Raw genomic sequence first — 21,887 nt, forward strand, 5'->3', positions numbered from 1 at the left:
ATTAGACAGCTTAAGGTATTTGCATGTTTTGTTGGTTTTAAGAGAAAGTGGTTTATGTTAAAAGAAAAAAAAAATCCCCACAATATGTTTCATTTATTTCCTGAGGACTTTCACTTACACAAGTAGGCACTAAACATTAGAAATTGAGTTTCCAGAGCACAAGAGTAAAAAACTTGAGAATTTGGCTTAGTTTCATTTAAAACAGTAAAAACTGACCTTGTAAACATTTCCATAGGAGGTAGGATACATACATTTGACAATACGTCAAATCAAAGAAAGTAAACAGTTACTTTGTGGTCCTAATAAATAATGAGCAACACAGGCATTAAATAAACACTTTTATACAAAAAAGATGTAAGTGAAAGATTAAAATAGGATTTTTAATAAATTAGAAATAGATGTAATAATTTCTTTACAACTTCAGTCTTGCTTGCAGGAGTCACTGGCTCTTTCTGGTTACCCTGATTTACTGACTGAAAAGTTGTCATGGTCAGAACAATCCTGAGTAATTCACAAGCAGGACCCAATGCAAATATAGCTAATTTTTTGTGTGGAGAGCTGCTAATATCTCTAAAATGGCTGTATGTAATACTTTTCTGTTCCACCAACTTGAAGGGGATTGTCATCATAGCCTTAATGTCTGGATTTGGAAAGTAAACTTAAGACTTTGACTTAAGTTTAACTCTCTCCCAGTTAGGTTCCTCCAGCAGCGGCTCCCATGAAGACAGTGTTGATTGGTGGTAAAGATGACACCATATCTCTGCTTGGTGGGCCATGGGACTCCAAGTTTTCCTGAGAAGGGAACTGACCAGATGTTCCATACATACACTGAGATGATGTGGTTTGTATGTTTGAAGCTGTGGAAGAAAAAGGTTACCATCATTCCAAGTTTTCAATCAAATTTAACAAAAAAACCAATCCAATTTCATCTGATGGAAACCCTTATGTGCCAGGCACACCATCCAAAGGACAGGAATGTCAGCACTTCCATACTTCACTCAATTTACCCATACTTCTGTAACTTTTCATCAGTGGCTCCTCATGCCATCAGAGAATAGGTCTACCCACGTATAAGTGAACTCTGCTAAAAATCCAGCTATAAGCCTGAAGTTTACAGCTTGCATATGATACATCTACAAAAATTGTGCAAAGCTATTTGTGTGCTATGCTCATCTTTCCACGTCTTGCACCATTCAGGTCCGTATTCACTGGTGGTACCGCTGCCACCACCTGGCACACATCAACACAGAATACAGAAGATACCTGATGGGCACAGTCTGAGTGGTGGTGCTGGATTTTCTTCCCCCTCTTTAGCATCTTTTAAAGGACTGAGCACTGAATTCTTGCAGAGCCTTAATGAGGCAAGTAATGTCTGATCTTCTGTGCAAGGTTAACAGGTAGGTAGTAGGAAGAGGTGATCTTTTGGAGAGATAAATGGTGCCCTAGTTTATATATTCCATGCAACCCTTTTTGGAATGTGAGATCAAACTCAGCTACCATTTGTTTAATGCATATACCAAAACAGATCCTTTGGGGTTAGGTAACTTCACCTAAAATTCACTGTCAGTGGGAGCTCTGCCTAATACACACAGTTGTTGAAGCATAGGACAGGAAGGGACTATATCACAAGAAGTATACATCTGGACATCCCTGACCCAGGGTTCATTCGATCTGTTTGACAGCGAGGATCCTTAAGAGCCCTTAGAAGAGCCCAGTCTATTATTAGCTCACTTAATAGTTAGAAAGTGTTTCCTGACACAAGATTTTTCTGCAATTCAGGCCAGTCCACTCCTCATGGACAATGGACCATAGTCCTCCTTACGGGAGCAAAGAGTTATTAAACCCACTGTCCTGCAATGTTAAGGAAAACACATCTTATGATACATCCTAGGTACCAAGCTATTTTATCTCTATATTGCATCTCATACACTATATATGTGAACTACAGTTTAGTACTCAGCACTTGTTAGAATACTAAAAAGTTTACAGCTCTTCCTCAGTCGTTGGCTATACTTACGCATAGGAGTCCGACAGACAATTGAAGGTGAGGAGTCTGTGTAGTATGAGCCTGTTTGTTTTCTTCCGCTGTCATCCAGGATGTTCAGTGGATCATGTATATCATTGTATGATGGCAATGACCGAATGCTGCTTACGCTGCTGATTACAGAAACATGTTGATCCACCATTGTTCCAAGTCTGTGAGATTCTGGATAACTTATATTGTTTCCATAATATCCTATTGACGGAAGATTGGAAAAAAGCAGAATGAAATTGCTGTTGAAGAGAAAGAGTAAGGTAGGAGCCTGGGACAACCTGAGACAAAAGATAATTGTTACTGGCTGAGTCCCTTGAGACTAAGGTTATTTATGTACACGTACAGCCTAGTAACATTAGTAGTAATGCAGTGACTGACCCAAAAGAGGGGCAGTAACAAGGCAGTATAAAGATCCTAAGAGTTCAGTCGTGCCTTCAGTACAGAACTGCCCTTCCATTCTAAGTTCAGAATCAAACAGCAGTCTGCAATCCGAGGCCATAAAAGATACCGTGGGGACTCTTGGCCACAGTTCAGTTCTCCCTTCTGAAATTCACAATCAGGGAAAGTATACATGGAAAGCAAATCTGCATGGTAATACATACTTACCGCACATACAAATCCATATAAAAGCAACATTTCTACAATTTCTTTCCTCCAGAAGAAGGAGGTGTTTTTTGCTGACCGTATCTCTGAAGCAGATTGTGGCAATAACTTTATGCTTGAAGTATAAGAAATAGCAGGGCCAAAGTCTCAAACTAATGCTAATACACAGTTTTATACTTCATTTCACCATCCTGATCCTGTGACTAGAATGGTCCATTATGCTGATCCTAGAGGTAAGCTACATTATGCCTGCTCTGTTTAATAGTAGATATTTTGGGGGCTTTTCAAGAGATTGCTAAATCACAGGATCATCCTGGTTCTGCTTCCTTTGTGCAAGACATGATGACGGTGCCAAAGGAAGATTAGCATAGGTGCAGCAGATGCTTTTGAGGTCAACTGAGGATTCACCAGAGGAAAATAAATCCTTAAGTAGCTTGTTAAGCTGCTTTACAATCTCTGTATGTCATCAGAGAAGTGGAAAACAGGAAGGTATAAATAAGAGCTGAAAAATATCTTCCATAGAAAAAAAAAAAATTCAAAGAAAAAGTGTTTTACTCCAGCAAGGAAAGAGAAATAGAAGGGGGAAAGAACATATATATTAATACCGTTGGAAGCATTAGTGGGATATGCTGCTCCTGGGCACGCAGACACCGAGTTGCTCAAGAAATTGAAACTCCCAGTATTCAAAAACTGCATATTGTGTGCGTCCTGAGACATGGGTGAGGGACCATAACTGGAAGGGGATCTTGCATTGTACGGTGACACAGCACAACTGTTGCTGAAGTAGTCTCTGGAGAATTGCTGTTCACTCAAAGCATTGAATCGACTGTGCTCTGCTCTGTGGTGGTAAACACCTGAAGTGGAATGAGCCTGAGTTCTGAACATAGCCTGGTAATTGGAATTGTTTCCATAGTAATTCTGATTAGTTTGTGACAAAGTCTGATAAAGAGGTTCTGAGTAGGAAGAGCACTGTGAATGTGTCGATAACACTGGACCTACACTTGGAGGTCTTACAGCCATTGGCCCCTGGTTGATAACACTTCCCCGGCTGACCATGGCTGGTGAAATGGGTGGAGTCATCAGGTGACCAGTGCTTTGAGACAGCTCCATCTGACCTGGAATAAATAAGCATTAGCCGTGATTACTGTTCACACTGCAGTACTGCTGAATATAGCAGATCTGTTAAGACACTAACCCTTTAGTGAAGTGTGCATTACCATTTCAAACCTTTACAAAGGAGGGCTCCCACCTATACAACACATGTTCTTTAATGCATGGCTTCAGGCTATGAAGCTTCCCACTTCTATTTTCTAGCTTGAAGGCTGCCTCATTCACTGGGAAATTCCAGCAGTTACCAGCCGGGTGTGCTCCAGTTGTTACTGATCATTCTCACCTTACAAGATCGCCACCAAGCCAAAAGGTACAGGATAGTTTTACCGTTGTTCCAATAGAACCTACTACTGACAGGGCTCTACAATTGCTGCCTTCTGTAAATCAGCACAGAGGGTGAGCTCGAGAAACCTTATTTACTAGAGGTTTTTATAAATGCATATGGTCATTTCTCCTACAGCAACGTGTTACTGTGGACTGAAAGACTAACAAGCAAATCGGAGAAGGAGAAACTAGAACTGATACATACCTGTCAGCTGCATATTCTCATTGTCTTCTGTGGTGAAGGGGTTCAGACCAGAAGGCACGCCGCTGGACTGGCTAGCTGACACAGACACATAGGTTTGCTCTGCTAGACACTCATTTTTGACTGAAGTGTCACTGGGCAGAGGAGCAGCTTTGTTACGATTTGCTAGGAAGCAAGAGCTTGGTGATGCAGTAAAGGTGGCTTTGCTTGCATCTGGAAGAGTAAGTGAAAACTCTTGGTGGCTGTTATGTATGCTGATTGCACAGAAATCCACCACTAGCATACAGACAGCATATGAGCTGCCCAATTTGTTTGTCTCTTTGGTTGCTTATTTTAAAACCCAGGGAAGCCTCCATATTTTGCATGTAGCAAATGAATACAAATACTGCTTTAGTCTTGATCTTCCCAGTGGAACTGTTTGTATCACATTCTCTGACCACAGATCTACATCACAGAGTACCGGCTCCTTACTAAAGCCACCGTGGTGAAGGTATGAACCAGATTTATTCCCTTGAAGTAGATGTCAGCAAAGAAGAATTAACAACGGGAATTTTAGAAAGTTTGAATTCTGTTTTCATACTGATATCTAGAGAAAAACATTTGTTATTCTCAGTAGTTCTTCAGTTTTCTGCAGACTATTCATAAAGTCAGTGGAAGTTTTGCTATTCTTCAGCAGAAACCACGACTTCACCTAAGTATCCAAGGATAAGGCAACTGCTACATAGGACAAGTTTTTTTCCTGAAGGCTGAATTAGAAAGGGCAGCATCTACTGTCAGACAAATTCTATGGAAGTTTCTTGCAGCAAACTGTAGACTTAAAGTAACAACAACCAAAAGTTCCGGATTGACTGCTGGTGCTAGTATTAATAAAAAATAATTCAGCAGCACCCAGTCAAGTTTCACAGGATTTTTAGGGATTAATTTGGACCAGAATTTGATCCAAATCAATCTTCATTCATTTTATAGCAAAGGACCTGCAGCATATAACTTCAAACTGTCTAACCTTGAAGAAGCCTAGTAGATGGAAAATGTTAAGGATACTGTTTTAAATTCATTTTGTTTCTCTTCCACATAGTAATACTTCAGCCAGATGCTAAACAGGGCTCCAAACTTGTGTTCCAACCTTGCAGGGATATTTGCATTTTGGAAACATTTAATGCATTCCTAGTTATGAATGTTAGGAAACTCAGGGTGCTTTAAAAAGAAAGAAAGGTGTAATTACTTATTTATTCTTTGGCAGAAAAACTGGACTAGGAATTCCTGCCCTTTCTGCTACCTATACCTCTTTTCATACTTCAGCTTGTGGCCCTTCTGATGTACCTACAAGTGTCTGTTGCATCCAAGATCATTTCAGTGTTCACATTCCCACAAAATATTATTAAGTGAACTATGGCAGGAAGGTGGGAATGAATTGCTGAGTGAATGGTCACAAGCTTTGCAGATGAGTTTGACAATGTTGCATATAACTACATTTTCAAGAGAAGACAGTAAACCTGCTTCTGTTTAAAGTTAAACCAGTATGTCAATTTCTAAAAACACATGAGCACATTCAAAACAACCAAGCTCTAGTTACCTAAATTCTTCATGTATTTGTCCAGTAGATTCTGGAGTTCTTGTTCTTTGTCATTGTTGAACTGTGTCTCCATGGCGAGCAGGATGTACTCATCTAGTAGCATGCGGATCAAATGAAAAGAACCTTTCGGAGGAGAGAGAGAGTAGCTGAGTTATCTTTGTGACCATCTCTCACCACTCTACAAGAAGCAGTGAAACAAACAAATAATTGTGGACTTTAAATGACCTGGCAAGACCAACATGGAATAGTGCCTGACTTCTAGCTCTAATCTCTCTTTGCACTGGCCCACCTAGCTCAATTGTTTACTGTCCTGTAGGCTATTTGACCACTAATTACATCAAAGAAAAATACTGATGAAAGTGAGACATGCTTTATACTTGAAGAGGGCACATAGTGGAGCTAGATAAGGCCGAAGTCTGCCAGAATGCCTCTGCTCTACTTCTGTTTGCCTTGTGCTAAATAACCAGACAATAACTGGTGAAGTCTTTGACCTTATTTCAAGGATATATCACATTAAACACATGTGTCTCCTTACAGCCGTTTCAAATACCCTCTGATTTTTAAGTAACAATGTACCTATGACTAAACTTAGGAAATTATACACTAGATTTAAAGTGAGTTTCACTTTGTGTACCAGCTTCTATTTTATAAAAGGTTCTTCCTGAGAATGTAAACATTCTGAAGATGGACATATGAACCTTAATTTTTAAAAGCCATAAACACACTTGAACTGACTGTCTGCTGATCCCAGAATTAAATTAATGGTGACCTCCTAAATTCCTTTTATTTTATGAAAACATACCATGCATAAGAACTTCCATACAACAGTAATTTTTTACCAAACTGATACACATGTAAAACTAATCATTTAAATCTTCTCTCTCCTATAATGAGATATGCAGTTACAATTCCATTGTCATATCAAACCAAACAGACCTTCTAGCTCTTAAATGGCAAAGCAACGTCAAACAGAAATTAAAAAGTAAAATACCTTCAAAAAATGAACATTGGGATACAGGTCACCAACAAAATGTTGCTAGCATTTACTGTGAATGTTAATTTGAGAAACACGTTACACAGCATTTGTGGCTTTGATCAAAGAATCTTTAAAATAGGACAGGTTCCTCTGCTCAGGAAATGGTGGAAAGCTGGTAAGTGCTAGCACAGATGTACAAAATATGAGTGTGTTAAGAAAGCCCAGGTACCAAAACTTGATGCGTTGTTTAGAGTTAGGTTATGCATCACTCGAGCACCAAAAAAACTCCATTTGAGCAGGAAGTCTTGAGCTCTTTTCTTTAATGACCTCCCATTTTGCTTGCTTGCCTGAAAGAGAATAGTAAAATACTTAATAAGTATGTTAACTTGCTTTCTGCACACAGAAGAGAAGAAAGGAGATATGAATATGCTTGAGAGTTCAAGGAGTCCTTGACTCAGGCAGGGTGCTGCCTGATTCAAACTGTCATCATAATGTGTGTCCTAAAGTGATGAAGAAAAGCAGCATTCACCCTTTTCAGTGCAACCAGAGTAGAGCTCTGACCATGTTAGATGAAGCAAACTGCTTACTGCTACAGCTGTGCTGTGGCCTGAAGAGATATCATTTACCTCATATTCTAATATTAAAGGTACCAAATTGTTCTGTAAATATACAGGTGTACAGAGCAGAAAGAAAGAAAAAAAAAACACCCACCCTCTGGCACTGTTATTCCACATAAACAGGGAAAAGATATTAGTCTTTGTACTTTAATGTAATCTGTGCAATACTGGCCAGACTTCCTCTTACAAAATGGTTTATTTCCTGTCATAAGATTGAGGCTTTCAATGCTGCTCATTTCATACCACTGCTTTGCTCTGGCAGTGATTTGTTTGCGTGGTAAGGTATGCCCTGTTGCTTTCTCAAACAGCAAGCAGAAAGAATCTGTTGTGTGAGTTTGACAGTAACCACAATTTAGCAAGAACAGAAGGCAGAGAGCAACAGAAGGATTACATGTTCTGTAAATTATTAGCTTCAGCTTAGTTGACCTAGCCTCATATTAGGACCTGTTGGTATTTCTCACCCTTAACTACAGGACAACAACGCTAGGAATCGTACCTGTTAACTTTAATAATACAGTATCACATAGAAGATGCTGAATGGGGGAGTGCTTCACCTTTTCTGCCTCGCTTGTTTATCAGGAATTGTCTTCTGAAACTGTGGAATCGATTTCAGACCATAACCATTCTGCTTTAAAATAAGTTGTGATTTCTCAGCTTCAGTGGGACTTTTGTGTCTAGGTGTGTATGAGGACTTGGTTTGGTTCTGCTGCCCTGAATCATCCAAAGCTCCTCACTGTGCTGCTCACATATGACAGAAAATGTTAGGAAACTCTGAGTGCTTTAAAAAGAAAGAAATCATCACTATCTTCATTGATATTTGGGAAAACAGGTGAAGAAAGGTAAAATGACATGCCCATGGTTATTCTGTAAGTGGCAGAGTCACTCTTCTGCAAGCCAGTCAAAACTAACTGCACTGTCTCCTTCTCTTGCATCCATATATATTGAGATGCTCCCTAAAATTACGGTTAAGATACTGCATTTCCAGATAGAACAAGACCGGATGAGAAGACCAGTGTTCAGCTACTAGCAAGCAATGTGTAACATTTTATTCTGCTAGTTTACATTCATTACAGTCACAAACTGGGTAAAGATCTCGTGAGCTATAACTCAGAACTCAATTATTTTGTTCTGCGCTATAGTGTAATCATTCCTGTATAATTACATGCATATAAAATATTTGTGATCATAGAGCATCTTGTAAATCGGGGCTGTGTGTGGGGTGATATGTGTGTGTGTGTATCCCATCAAAACCATCAATTACTCCATTAAGAACCTTATAAAGCTACAAAACTGTATCTTCCATCCTGTTCTGTAGAAATCCTTCTACAGGTTAGCTACTTCTGAATCCATCCGCTACACTAACTTACACCACATACAGTACCGTCCAAATAGCAGGAAAGAAAGAATTGCTTCTTTAAGGAACAACTTTTGCTCACCTTACTCACTGAACAATACCCCCGTGATTCTGCACACACAGACAGATAAGATGGATGGGTTTCTTTCACGTACAGTTTATGACAGCACTGACTGTAATGTTTTTAATCAAGATACTTATTAGTTTGTCACACTTAAAAGATGGCTCAACAGCACTCCACATGATTAACTAGAACTAATGGCACTGGAACCTTTCACACCAAATTAAGAACTCCCCTGTTACAATAAGATGGGAGCAGAGATGATAATCCCATGGGGGAAACCAATGGGATGGCATAAGTAAGGGACTGTGTAAGGAGTAAGGGGAGTAGGATTTAATCTTGAGTCAGGCAGAACATTTGAAAGGTACCTTGATAACCCTTTGCTCAACCACAGTATCCAACCATTCAATAAATGATTCCACAGTGGCATTCTTCTTTAGAAGGTCCTTCAGTTCTTGGAACACTGTAATAGAGTCATCTACCATATAAAAAGGAGAACATATCATTGCACACTATTCTGAATGTGAGAAAAAGCCACTCACCAGCCATATGACAATATTGTAGCATGGAAAGGAAAAGCAAAGAATTAGAGCAGTGAAGAAATAAAGCATTTCCCCAGCAGAGCAAGCAGACACACATCCATCACATATACATGTTTTAATTACTTAATCATTACAATGATTCAGGTTGTAAATCAATGAAAATTTGCAAGAAACTAAAAGCAAAAAACAATTCTGATATTTTCTGTTCCTTTTAAGATTCAGTCTTGAAAACCTTGCTGTTACTAAGTTTAGTAGTAAAGCTTTATCTGTAATGTGGCAGATTTGTAAACATCTTAGGTTTCCCTTATACTTTACAAATTTCTCAAAATATAATGTAAAGCTAACTTCCTCAATTCCTAATTTTAAAAAAAGGCCTGAATGACAGGTTATTTCTCTTCTAATTTTCTTTTTTTAACTAGTGTGAGAGAAGACAAAGAACAAATAAAAAACAATTACACAAGGAGTAGGAAATGGGCAACTCAAATGAAAATGTGAATGGGATTGTGAACCATTACAGAGAATAAATGTTCATGATAAAAGTAATATTTAGAGGACAACACACTGTTATTTCTTTCAGCTCTCCAAACTCTGATCAAATGGTTCCTATAACAGAAATTATATTTTTAATAGAGAAAATGGCTAATTCTTTTTTCAGCAACAGGTATGTATATGTAAATGAACACCCTCAAAATCTGTACTTTATTTCACTGTATTCTGTGTATGAAAATAGTTGTTATGCTTTATAGATATGAATTTTTTTAAAGATAACTTTCAGGGGGAAAAAATATTCATACCAAAAGCAAAGTAAACTAGCTCAAATATCCATTAAATTAAGCCATGTTGATACAGAATTTTTGAGACATCTTTCAAGAATTGATTGGTGCCAATATTCCCATATGATTAGGACAAAACTTCAGAAGAGATTTTATTACACCTAGCAACTGACATGTAAATGATTTTTTCAGCGACCATTTAAAGTCATTTAGCTGGGATGACTTCCCAGCACAAGCTTCTGTTCTTGTAGGAGGACATGCTAGGGAAACCGGTTGGTTTTCTTAAACTACGGAAGTTAACACTGAGACTGATTAGAGAATGCAGTGTCTATGTGTGCCTTTTCTCAGTCTATCTCCAAGTCGACTGGTGCGGCATGGCACGAAAGAGTGAGTTACTTTTAATGTTACAAATATATCACCATGGACTTACATTCACTGTAGACCTCCCCATCAGAGTCTGTGCTCCCTGAGACTGCAAGGAGTGCCTGAGAGCCAATACTATTCAAATCAACTTTTTCAATATCCGACACCATGGAATTCACCACGTGCTGATCAAAAAGGGCTGGCCGAGCAATCTGTGAGAGAAGGCAAGGTAAAATACTGAATGTGTTTTAACCACAGCTGGTAACTAAGCACCACACAGCTGCTCACTCGCTCCCCACCCTGCCATGAGATGGGGGAGAGAACTGGAAAAGCAAGAAAACTCGTGGGTTGAGATAAAAGTAGTTTAATAATTTTTTTTTAAGAAGTGGTAGCAGTAGTAGTAGTAGTAAGGGAAAGGGGAAAAAATAATGAAGGGAAAGATACAACCCAGGACAGACACGTGATACAAACAAAACCAATTGCTCACCACCAACAAACCGATGCGCAGCCAGTACCCAAGAAACAGCCTCCCCACCAACCTCCTCACTAGTTTTATTGCTGGACATGATGTCATATGGTACGGAATATGCCTTTGGTCAGTTGGGGTCAGCTGTCCCAGCTATTTCCCCTGCCAGCTTCTTGTGCACCTCCAACCTACTCGCTGGCAGGGTGGTATGAGAAGCAGAAAACTGTGTAAATAATGAATTTTTGCTCAGCAATAATGAAAACATCCCTGAATTATCAACAGTTTCCAGCACAAATCCAAAAGCATAGCCTCATACTAGCTACTGTGAAGAAAATTAACCCCACCCAAGCCAAAACCAGCACAGACCTACACCTGAAGATCACCTGAATAACTCACAGAAGAATCACATTCTGTTTAATTTTCTTATCATGGCTGGGCTTTTCATAGATCAGATGAGATAATGTTTCCCACTCATTAGACTTCTACTGCTTTTCTAATGTGCCTTCCTATCAGATCATCTTCATGATTTCACCCACATGCTACTCCTGTCTTAATATTTATGAAAGAGAAAACTAAATGATTATGAATATATGGTGCATCTACAGTTACTCACGAGGACTACCATCTCAAGACACAAGCTGTTATCACTTAAATTCCCCAGAAGGCATTTTATCCTTTTGTATAATCTACCAAACCATGACACGGAAGTGCCTCCTAATTGCAGATACCTGTATCCTGTCAACACAGCCTTGGAGCCCTCAGGTACCTGTCACTCACATGTTCCCCTTTCAGTCAAAACCCAAAAAGAAATAAGCTCTCCAAAGAACATCATGGACAAGACTGAGAAACTTTGCTAGGCATGAAGGATCATCTGATATTTTCCCATTTGGAACTAAAACAAATACTGATATATTTCACTTCATCATTGGATTGCCAAAAGTTCCCATGATAGTAGTTTATTACAACCATGGTCTTTTCTCTCTTTTCTCCTACAAAAGTTTGAAGTTTTGGTCACATCTATTTATGGCTGCTTTAACATAGTTAAAACTACAAGTTGTAAGTCTTCCGTGGCTGATGTTGAACCTTGAAAAAATAATGCATTATATCTCAGAGCCAACAAGGTGCACTGAACATAACTGACAATTTTTTGATGTATCGTCTTATTCTGTTTACCTGTGCTAGGTGTAGGAATGATGTCTGTCGTTTCAGGGAGGAAACAAATCTTCGTGCAATAGGCAGTTTCTTATCTGTTAGGTTTTCTGGCAGATTTTCCAAAGAGGAAATAACCCACTGTTCCCAGTTTTTTGCAAAATTTCTTATATCTGCCAGTAAACTATAGGAAAAAATGGGTTTTAGAGAAACATCAATAAAAATTATTTTGCATTAGTTCAAATAACTGCATTTCAATCTATAGCTAACACACTCCTGGACATATCTGTGAATTATTCCTCAGGTGTCATCAAAAGGAAACAGGAAATGACCAGTCAGCAAAAGGCTAAAATGGTCTATATATTGATCTGTACCTCCTCTGAGAAAAACTGTAAGCCATCTGCAAATTGAAATAAATTGAAAAACAGTGGCTTTCAGAATAAAGCATAAGAAACACAAGAACTGTTAGATACCTGAAGCTAAAGGCCTTAGTCAGACATAAAATCCCAAACAAGATGCACTTCAATGGAAAGGAAAGATGAGAGGATTCAGAGGTAATTTGTAATAATTCTCTTATTAATGTCTTGTTGAGAAAATGATTAGATATTATGGTGATGTCTAGGATACAAAACCGAAAAGTATTCTGAAAACCAACTATTTTTCCTTAAACAACACAAATACATTTGTTTCTTTTTTTCTCTTCTAGGGCTTTAGTGTAGAAGAAATCTATTTCAAAATATCCAACAAGCCAGTAAAATGGGACATTGAAATACTGTGTAGTATTTTAAGGCTATTATATAGCTGTCCTCAGAGCTGACAGTGTTTTCCCATATATACTCTACTGTTCTAAAAATGAACATAAACATTGTGAGAAAAATCCTTTAGGATATAGAATTTATGCTGTTTACCTGAAATATGCCTAACAATCAGAATTAGCATTATTATTATTAAATACCTACCTTTCTGGCATTTCTTGCATTGTTGCAGGGATAAGTACATCTGTAAGGACCTTCAAAAAGGTAACAGAAAATGATATCAAGCTTCCACTGGCCATTTATTCATTCATGTTCATCTTGTCTGCTTAGATTGCAAAGTGATAAGGGCAGGAAATCTATACAGAATAAAGCCATTCAACCTATTGTCTGGATATTTATACACCTAGATTTCTCCCATCACTATTAGATAGGAACTTATGAGATATTTATATCACTAGATAGCTCCCATTCTTAATGTATGCCCACATGTCAGTAAAATAAGACAGTGCTATCACTCATGTCTTACAGAAAGGAAATCAGAGAGATGCATAAACACTCTGTCTTTTTTATCATCACTGTGAGTTTCAGTAAAGCAGATACTGAAGTATCTCCTAAGTCCTCGGGTGCTATTAGCCACTTTACTCTTCTTTTTGCCATACCGGATGTGGCACTGAAGGTGTTCAGAATTTAGGACAAATCCCCTATAGCTAAGCATGGTGTGAAACTGTTTTGGCAAAAAAAAATGTGCCATCTGGCAAGGCTTCTGGGAAACATTATGGCAGAGGGCAAAGTTGTTAGCCTACATCCCAAAAATCTGTTTCCACTACTAAGGTAAATGGTTTGATAACACAACAAAATACCTCCTCCCTTCTGCCAACTGTGCTGTCAAGAGTACCTAACATGATTATAAGCAACAAAAAGTGAGAAACAAAGAAAAGGAACAACAGTGAATTTATGAAATTTTGAGAAATCCTCTTATTCAATTTATAATTTAGTGCTCCTGCAGTATTTCCTCTTCTGTCACATTAAATATTTATTACAAACAAAGTTAATATTGGATCTGTTGAGACAGCATGTTTAAAGCAGGAAAAGCCTCATAAACTCAAGGTATAATATAACCTTTACAGGTAAATGAAGCTTAATAGCTCATCTCCAGGGTGGTAATTATGATCTTTGATGCTAATCACCTTCTGTCTTTCTTACTTTATAGCTTGATATACTTCTAAGAAATACGTAGTTTTGTCTTTTCTGGATTTTTCCCCCCATGTTTTTGTACAGTAAAGAATGATGAATAGATGACAATATGGCACTCATGCTGAAACAGCTCCAAGTGTCTACTTTGACTGCTTGGTGTTTACTGTTATCCCAATAGTTATTTCCTCCCATCGATACCTGGTTGTGTAATGTGTTAAGAGAGAGGATGACAATCCTTTTCTGTTTACATACCATGTTCTATCAGAGGAACTTAAAGTATTTGCAGCTATTAATTCATGATCCGATTGGATTTTCCAAATTAAAACTCAGGAAACTTTGGTGGCATTACTTTATTTTTTACCCAGCACTCTATGCTTAATCCTGACCTTGCAATACTCTTTGTTTTCACTTGTTTCAACTATTTGTGTGATCATGCTATGAACTAAATCAAAGAACTCGTATGTCACAAGAACTGCAAATGTTCCATAGATTTTTTTTTAAACCCAAACCAGTTCAGAGTGCAGCAGTTTTCTGATACCTCGAGCAGCATAAGAACAGAAATGAAGTGTAGCAGGCAGGAGAGGCAGGAACACCTTAACCCAGTATTGTTCGAGTTTTGTAACATGAAACCATGGCCTGACATAACCTGTAAGTAGCAGATTCCCATGTGGAATCACCTCACTCATCTGCCACAGACACTCTTTGCTGGCAGAAATTGCAATAACCTTTTAAGTAAAAACAAGGTTTCAGTTTCATCCAGGCTTAACTTACTCAGCCTTGTCAGCAAAGCATTTCCTTTAGCTACACTCAAACAAGTAGGTCAGGATTTCACCATTAGTGTGCTGCCTGTGGTCACACATCAAGTGTGCAGCAGAGCTGAGACTGGAGTTCAGCTTTTACATGTGCCAGTATTATGCTCTTGATTTTAATGGAATCCTTGCTGATTTACATACGTAAGAGGCAGAAAGCAGTCATGGCATCCTGTTATTCTAATGTCAACACTATTTTTACACAAGCAAAAGCTGTAACGTGATTAAGACTATATATGTAGCTAAATGCTTACCTTATACAGTATCGAGTCACAAACACAGAAGATGTCAACAATGATGGGATTTTCAAGCAAGGGAAGAAGATGGTCAGGCATTCCTTGCCAAAAATGCAATAAGAAATGCTGAATCTAAAGGAGTAGGAACCAGATTCATGAAAATAAATAATGCTTTCTTGGCTCTCTGTGCATATATACCAAGAATGTGTGTTTAAACAACCTTACCTCTTCAAAGTTCCCATTAATTGCATTGTCAAGGACACACTGACAGTGTGTTTTATACATCATGATAAGAGTATCTACCTGTTTTGGAAGAAAGAAAGATTAAACAGAGTTTCTTAGTTTTCTTCTTTACTGCTATAGTGATCTAAGTTTCTGCTTTCTGTAGCTAGTATTTAAATATAGAATATAAACTGTGTTACAATGCATATTTACAAATGGGCTGTCTGTATATCCAGAAGTGATGAGGAGGTCACTCCTTTCTAGTTTTTACCTACATCTTTAAATCTCAATGCTGTTGTCAAAAATGTACCATCTGAATCTGTATACACTGTGAAAATGTGGATGTCAAAGTAAGGCAATAGCTAGATCAGCCAGCGATGGTAAATTCACATTTCTGAAGTTGAGATTAATCCCAAAGAGTAGTGCAAGTTAATCATTACGCTACTATAGGCGTCTATGAGTGTTCTGAAACATCATCTAGTTGGACAAATGAGAAAATAGCTGCCAGTCATTTGGTCAAAGTTTAATCACTGCCTTACATGAACTGAACTTTAAAAGGCAGAACTCCCTTTCATGTCATCAGGCTTATTTTTCTGAGTGTTCCATTATTTTAGTAACAGTGCAGAAGTATTACAAGACTTTGTAAAAAATGGTAATAAAATTTTAAATTTGTAGCAAATTATAGAACAAGAAAGTATTTTAAGGAAAGAAAAATGCTAGCAAAATCATTCGTATAGTCCAGAATTACAGAAAGTTTGTCACAGCTTGTGAACTTCTCTGGCAAACCAGTATCAGATTTTGAATTAACCTAGTACCACATTATTTCAGTATGTTTAGCATAAAGATTTCTTTGAAAACAGACCTTGCTGACTTCACTGTTGAAGTGGTAAAATTGAGGTTTGTTTACATGGCTGTGTCAGGTCTGCAAGGAACCTGAAATGCTCTTCAGATTTAAATGTTATGAGAATGCTGTATATATGGGAGATGCCAATTCACTACAGCATCAGGTGATGCACACTGCTGAGTACATCAGTTCTTGGGCCTTCTTTAGGAACTGTAAGATTTCCGGTGAGGATCTCTGAACTACAGACAGCTCCTTTTGTTAGCCTCTCATAACAGGAATCCTAGACTTCACTACTTTCACAGAACAAACTTAAGAGGAAGGGCTTATAAAACAAAAAGCTTTAAAGCAACCTATGTTAAGACAGCCAGCATCATGACCTGTACTGGAGGCTAAACTGGAGAATCCATAATGTGTATCAAAAGGTTTCTAGCACAGTTCAGGGACATTGTAGCCTGTAATGTGACCAGAAACAACATAGATATAACACACAGGCTAGGAGCCAAAGACATAAAACATATGCCAGCTATACTTCTATACTGAAAAGTTACCCTTAGGATGAGCAATACTGAACACCGATTTGAGGAATATGATTTTACTAATTAAAAAAAAAAATACATATATGCTCAGATTTTCAGTGTCTCTTTTCAAACAATTAATGAAAGCAAGTAAAATTTAACTAATTATTTGTTGTGAATTATTTGTTCTGATCTAATCAGAGAAAAATTTACCTTAAATCCAAAGGCATTTGGAATGAATACAACTCTCAGTTGTTTGTTTGTTTTGCTCTCCCCGTCTTACATACCATCAGTTTGTAAAATACTAGGTCAGTTAATAGGTAAATAATTCAACCACCTTTCCAGTGGAAAGCCAGTTAATCGGTGTTAGTAAAGGTATGCCCCCTCTATAAATCAATCACCTCTGTTTGATTATGGACATTTCTGGCTCTTTCATGTCAATACCTCAAAGGCTAAGATACGAAGAAACATTCTGTGGTAATTTTTGATCTGTAAGTCAGAAGAGAAGTAGCTCACATTTTACCTTGTCTTCAGAAATACATCCTTGAAGCAAAAGGTGTTGAGCACTTGGAAACTCTGGGAGGAGAGTTCCAGTTTTGGAACTCAGAGAGTATTTACGAGTGAAGCCACCCTGAAATGGAAGGCAAAAACCAGAAACATTGACATAGCTCATACAGATTCATGCTAAACTTGTATATTACCTCACAAGTCTCTCAATGTTCCAGAATATTTACATTCAGATAAACCTTCCAAAATATTGATGCTTATCCACATCTGGATTCCAGCTCAGAGAGGTAATTAAGTATGTCCCTAGATCTAAACTCCACCAAATACAGTTTTCAGAGTGATGCAGCCTTTGAGCCACATTACTTCATGGAATTCTACAAACTTTGAATTTAATCCATGTTTAAAAACTAAAGTAGAATACTACTCTCCTCTACAGTATGGATTGTGATGCCCTCAGGGAGACCTTAAGTTCTATTTAATATGTATCTTTCCAGTGCAAGGGTCTAGGGCAGTGGAGATATTATTATTGTTCTTCCTTGGTCTCCTCCTGCTCTAATAGCATGGCAATAGTGATTTCTGCTGTTTTACTATGGTAACCATTATTTTAGTTTATCATAAAGTTTGATCATATATTATGGTGTTATCAATGTGACAGTATGTAGGATCTACAAACACTTCGGAACTAAGTATTTATTATATACCTCTTAGATTGTGGAAGACTTGACATGAAGCCCCAGTTTCAGATGTATCAATAGGAAAGATATTCCCAGCTACTTAGTGTTCTCCAGTTACTTTGTTGAGATACAGTCAATACTGATCTGGAGGCAAAATAAATTCCTCCTGAATTATGCTAAATTCTGCTGATCTGAGAGTTTCTTTCAGTTCTTAGAGTTCACTTCCTAAGCCTCTTTAGCTCGTGACATCTGAAATATTGTAGACACATTTTGTACTAGTTACAGACTAAGAAAAGATCTTGAATAATTATTTGATGCTAGTTTTTGGAGAGATGGAATTGAAGGATGAAACAACAAGCAGCCTTGTATGTGTGGATACTGACCGTGAAGCGATATATGGTAAATCAACACTTGTTTAGACTCCTAACCTAGAACTCTCACCAAATCTGATTCGGTCTACTCAGTAAAGCTGAGCAGTAACATTCTGTAGCAATACAGTGTTGCAATGCTCATATTTATAAAGCACACCACATTATGCTTATTAAGCTCTCAAATGGTATCATTAAGATGAAACCCTCATCCTCAAAAGAAGCAATAAAATCTGTACTATGATTCTGTCCTTACTGACTGAATTGTACTTATTCTTATAGGATTGCATTCAAACATTGAGAAGACTATTTTGCTGAAACCTTTTGTTCCCCACAGGCCTTATGTCAAGTCAGTGTACAGAGCCTTGAGCAGGCCTTCTGCAGACTTCTGCAGTAAATCCAATATTTCTGTGCAGATTCCATTTATACTATTGGATGGAATTTATGACCATGCATGAGACATTTGAATGGTACTTGAAGCAGCCTTTTCCTACCCCTCTGCACAGTCAGATTTCACTGAAGTGGGAATAGTAGGAATATAGTGTAACATATAATGTAAAAGTGTGCAAAGGAGAGTATTTTCCTATAGATGTTGACTCATGAATTAGATGCCAGTTTCAAGTGAAATTCTCTCAAATACTGAATTCAGAAAACTATACCTGTAACTGACTTATTCACTATATATACAGATATATGTCCCTATTTTTATAGGGTTATATGTCTGCCAAAACAGACAGCAAGGGACGAAAGCATACATTATGTAAACACACTTTGCTTGTGCTATCTACTATTCAAATACATATAAAGCTTTAAGTCAAAGAAATTGTAGAAATTTAGAAACATTAAAATTTCTTCATGTCAATACTATTGTGTTATAATTGCCTATCAGTAGCAAGAGGTTTGTTTTTTTTAATAACAGCAGTAATCTTAATGATTTTATTATGCAATTACCCATGAAATGTATTAAAAGCTCTGATTAAAAGGAATTAGTTCATTTAAAAGAAGGCAGTGATGGTGGTGGGAGGTTTAAGAGAAGATAATCTGCAATTTTTTACCTTGCTAATGGACTTATATGACTGTGTCTCGGTTCTAGGCTTAATATTTTAACCCACTGCCACTTGCCCTTTCAATTTAATGCCATCTGTTTCTAATGGCCATTTAACATTAAGATAATGACAGTAATATTACCTGCCTAATTAACCATGCAGACTCTAATGGTGCACTAACTGGTTTAGATAAAAGAATTTGCTGATATCTCCCCCTACAGAGAGAATACTAGAAAATGTGATAAAACATACCAGAAGTAAACAGTGTCCCTGGCACTCAATAAGTGTTCATTCAAATGCCATTTACTCAGTATATTTAGACAATCAGTGCTTTAACATCTTTTCAATGTCTTTATGTTCCTACTGAGAATTACACCTTATGCAATCATTGTAAATCTTTCTGGAATACCTAATTGCATATACTTTCAAGCAAATGAATAAGCATATATCCCCTGTTCACTTTAATGGAAAGTATGATGCCAAATTTTCAGTATGTGAAGACTGTTAAAATTCAATTTTGACCATGAAAGATGTTTTTTTTTTCTTTTAAGACCTGCCTGCCTAATTTCAGACAGCACAGAGCTAGACAATCAAAAACTCATACTGTGTGCCCTTTCTTGTTTATTTCCACCGACTTCTTTGTGACTCTTTTTCTTGGAGGATGAAGGTCTTGAACTCTGAGGCAGAAACAAGACAGGTTTATGAGGCTGTCAGTTCTCAAACAGACTGGGAATGCCATCAGAGATGGAAGTAAATGTGCATTCATTTCTGCCAAGGGAACCAGACACTCAAAACTGAAAGAATGAATGCTGTAGTAGTGCTCATGAATCCTTGAATATGTTGAAGATATCCCATGGCATAACACTATCTTTTTTTTTTTTTTTTTTTAATAAGATAGCTGATTATCTGAACAGGGAAAATACAGCACATATAATCTATATGAACCTCATTAAAATACTTGATGTGGTGTCACCACGGGAAGTGACTACTTATGCTGGAGAGAATGGGGATTAGTACAAGAATGTAAAATGTTTAAGAAACTGAATCCAGCTGAAATGCTAACAAGTTGCATTGACAGGGAAACTACTGGGTTGAAAAGGGACTGAAGTGAAGATTCTCAACGACTTGGGACTGCTCTCATTGAACATTTCATAGATTAAACTGGCTGACATGAGCTAATGAAATCATCAATAACGAGGAAGACCAAGAGGTCATGTAGAAAGATCTGGATGGCTTTGAGATAATGGCAATAAAGGGGATGAAAATCAATAGAGCAACACCTCACTCTCAGGGACCAGTAAGAATTTCTGCTATCAGCTAGGAGTTGCTTATCTGGAAATGAAAAAGGAGAAAGACTTGCTATGTATCAGTTGATCACAGAGGGTATATTTAGTCTAGTAAATTAAATGGTGTCAGGAAACATTCCCAGGCAATACTGGAACAGTATTACTCAGAATGGCCCCTGACATTCTTTTGGCCCATCCATGCCAGTCAGCAGTCTCCCAAACAATTCCTAGTCATGCTTCAACAGTTACTGCATGCTAGGGACTTCTCTCCGTGGCAATGTGGCTGAGATGTGCCTATGCTGTTTTGTATGTTCAGGAGTTTAATAATATGGATGCAGGTTATTCCATGCCAGTTGAACTCAGTGTCAAAGAACAATCCTGGGAGCAATCCTTAACCCTTAATGAACAATAATCCATAATTCACTAGTATAAATATGACCAGAATGACAGTGACTATACCATAGTATATGTTTGTGAAAATGTAGGCTACTTGTGGAAAAAACAAACAAAAAAAACCCAAAACAAAAAAACAAACACAGTTCTAAGGTTCATCCAAAGTGATATTTCCAATAGAAATCAATGATGTGCCATTTACAAGACTATTGGTTTTTTTCTATAAAGATATTCAAATCAGAACAAGTACAGTGAAAGGCTGTGAGGCTGATCAGAATGGAATAAAAGCTTCATCTAGCAAGCAAAAGCAGCAAAAAGACATATCACAGGAAAACATCACAAAGATCAAAACCAGAGGAAGACAATCCTGACCAGGAGGTATAAAAATAAATTTATAAAAAAACCATATTTTGGCTTCCAATCAGACAAACGAGATTCTGAAAAAGCCCTCCTGCAAAACTAATGGATGCAAAAAATTAAGCTAGATCTTGATCCTTTGTTTAAGAGGGTCTATTATGAACCTTTGGTTATGGGATACCGGATTGGAACAGGAACCCCAGAAAGTCTCTTCCAATCTTACCTGTCTTCAAATACTTAGAGGAGCAAATACTCAGCTTCATTAAAAAGTGTTATGCAGCCTAAACTTTAATGGAATATATTGTTGTAATTTTCAAAGAAATGAATGTGAAGAAAACCACAGGTCACCTAATATTTGGATTATAACAGAAGTGAAAGTAAATAGACTACAGCACTTACCTCATTCTTTAACTTGCTTCCAGAGAACCTTTGAAAATAAATATATTTATTTTTTCATAAGCAGAGTTTGTATATATATATATATATATATATATAAATAGATCAATTACAAAAATGAGCACATTTCTTCAAAT

General features: G+C 37.5%; 1 protein-coding gene across 1 annotated transcript in view; it reads right to left on the reverse strand.

Moving 5' to 3' along the window:
* Window positions 1-325: 325 nt before the first annotated feature.
* The window catches only part of RFX6 (regulatory factor X6), a 36,204-nt gene continuing 14,642 nt past the window's right edge, over window positions 326-21,887 (reverse strand). The window contains exons 6-19 of the mRNA XM_055714320.1: window positions 21,754-21,781; window positions 17,247-17,354; window positions 15,368-15,445; window positions 15,161-15,274; window positions 13,108-13,157; window positions 12,173-12,332; window positions 10,601-10,745; window positions 9,224-9,333; window positions 7,053-7,170; window positions 5,848-5,970; window positions 4,278-4,487; window positions 3,244-3,753; window positions 2,018-2,236; window positions 326-857 (exon numbers count right to left, since the gene is read on the reverse strand). Coding sequence (XP_055570295.1) covers window positions 694-857; window positions 2,018-2,236; window positions 3,244-3,753; window positions 4,278-4,487; window positions 5,848-5,970; window positions 7,053-7,170; window positions 9,224-9,333; window positions 10,601-10,745; window positions 12,173-12,332; window positions 13,108-13,157; window positions 15,161-15,274; window positions 15,368-15,445; window positions 17,247-17,354; window positions 21,754-21,781 — 2,137 coding nt within the window. The 3' untranslated portion in view covers window positions 326-693. The remainder of the gene's footprint in view (window positions 858-2,017; window positions 2,237-3,243; window positions 3,754-4,277; window positions 4,488-5,847; window positions 5,971-7,052; window positions 7,171-9,223; window positions 9,334-10,600; window positions 10,746-12,172; window positions 12,333-13,107; window positions 13,158-15,160; window positions 15,275-15,367; window positions 15,446-17,246; window positions 17,355-21,753; window positions 21,782-21,887) is intronic.

Source organism: Falco cherrug, chromosome 6, assembly GCF_023634085.1.
Source record: "Falco cherrug isolate bFalChe1 chromosome 6, bFalChe1.pri, whole genome shotgun sequence".
Lineage (NCBI taxonomy): Eukaryota > Metazoa > Chordata > Aves > Falconiformes > Falconidae > Falco > Falco cherrug.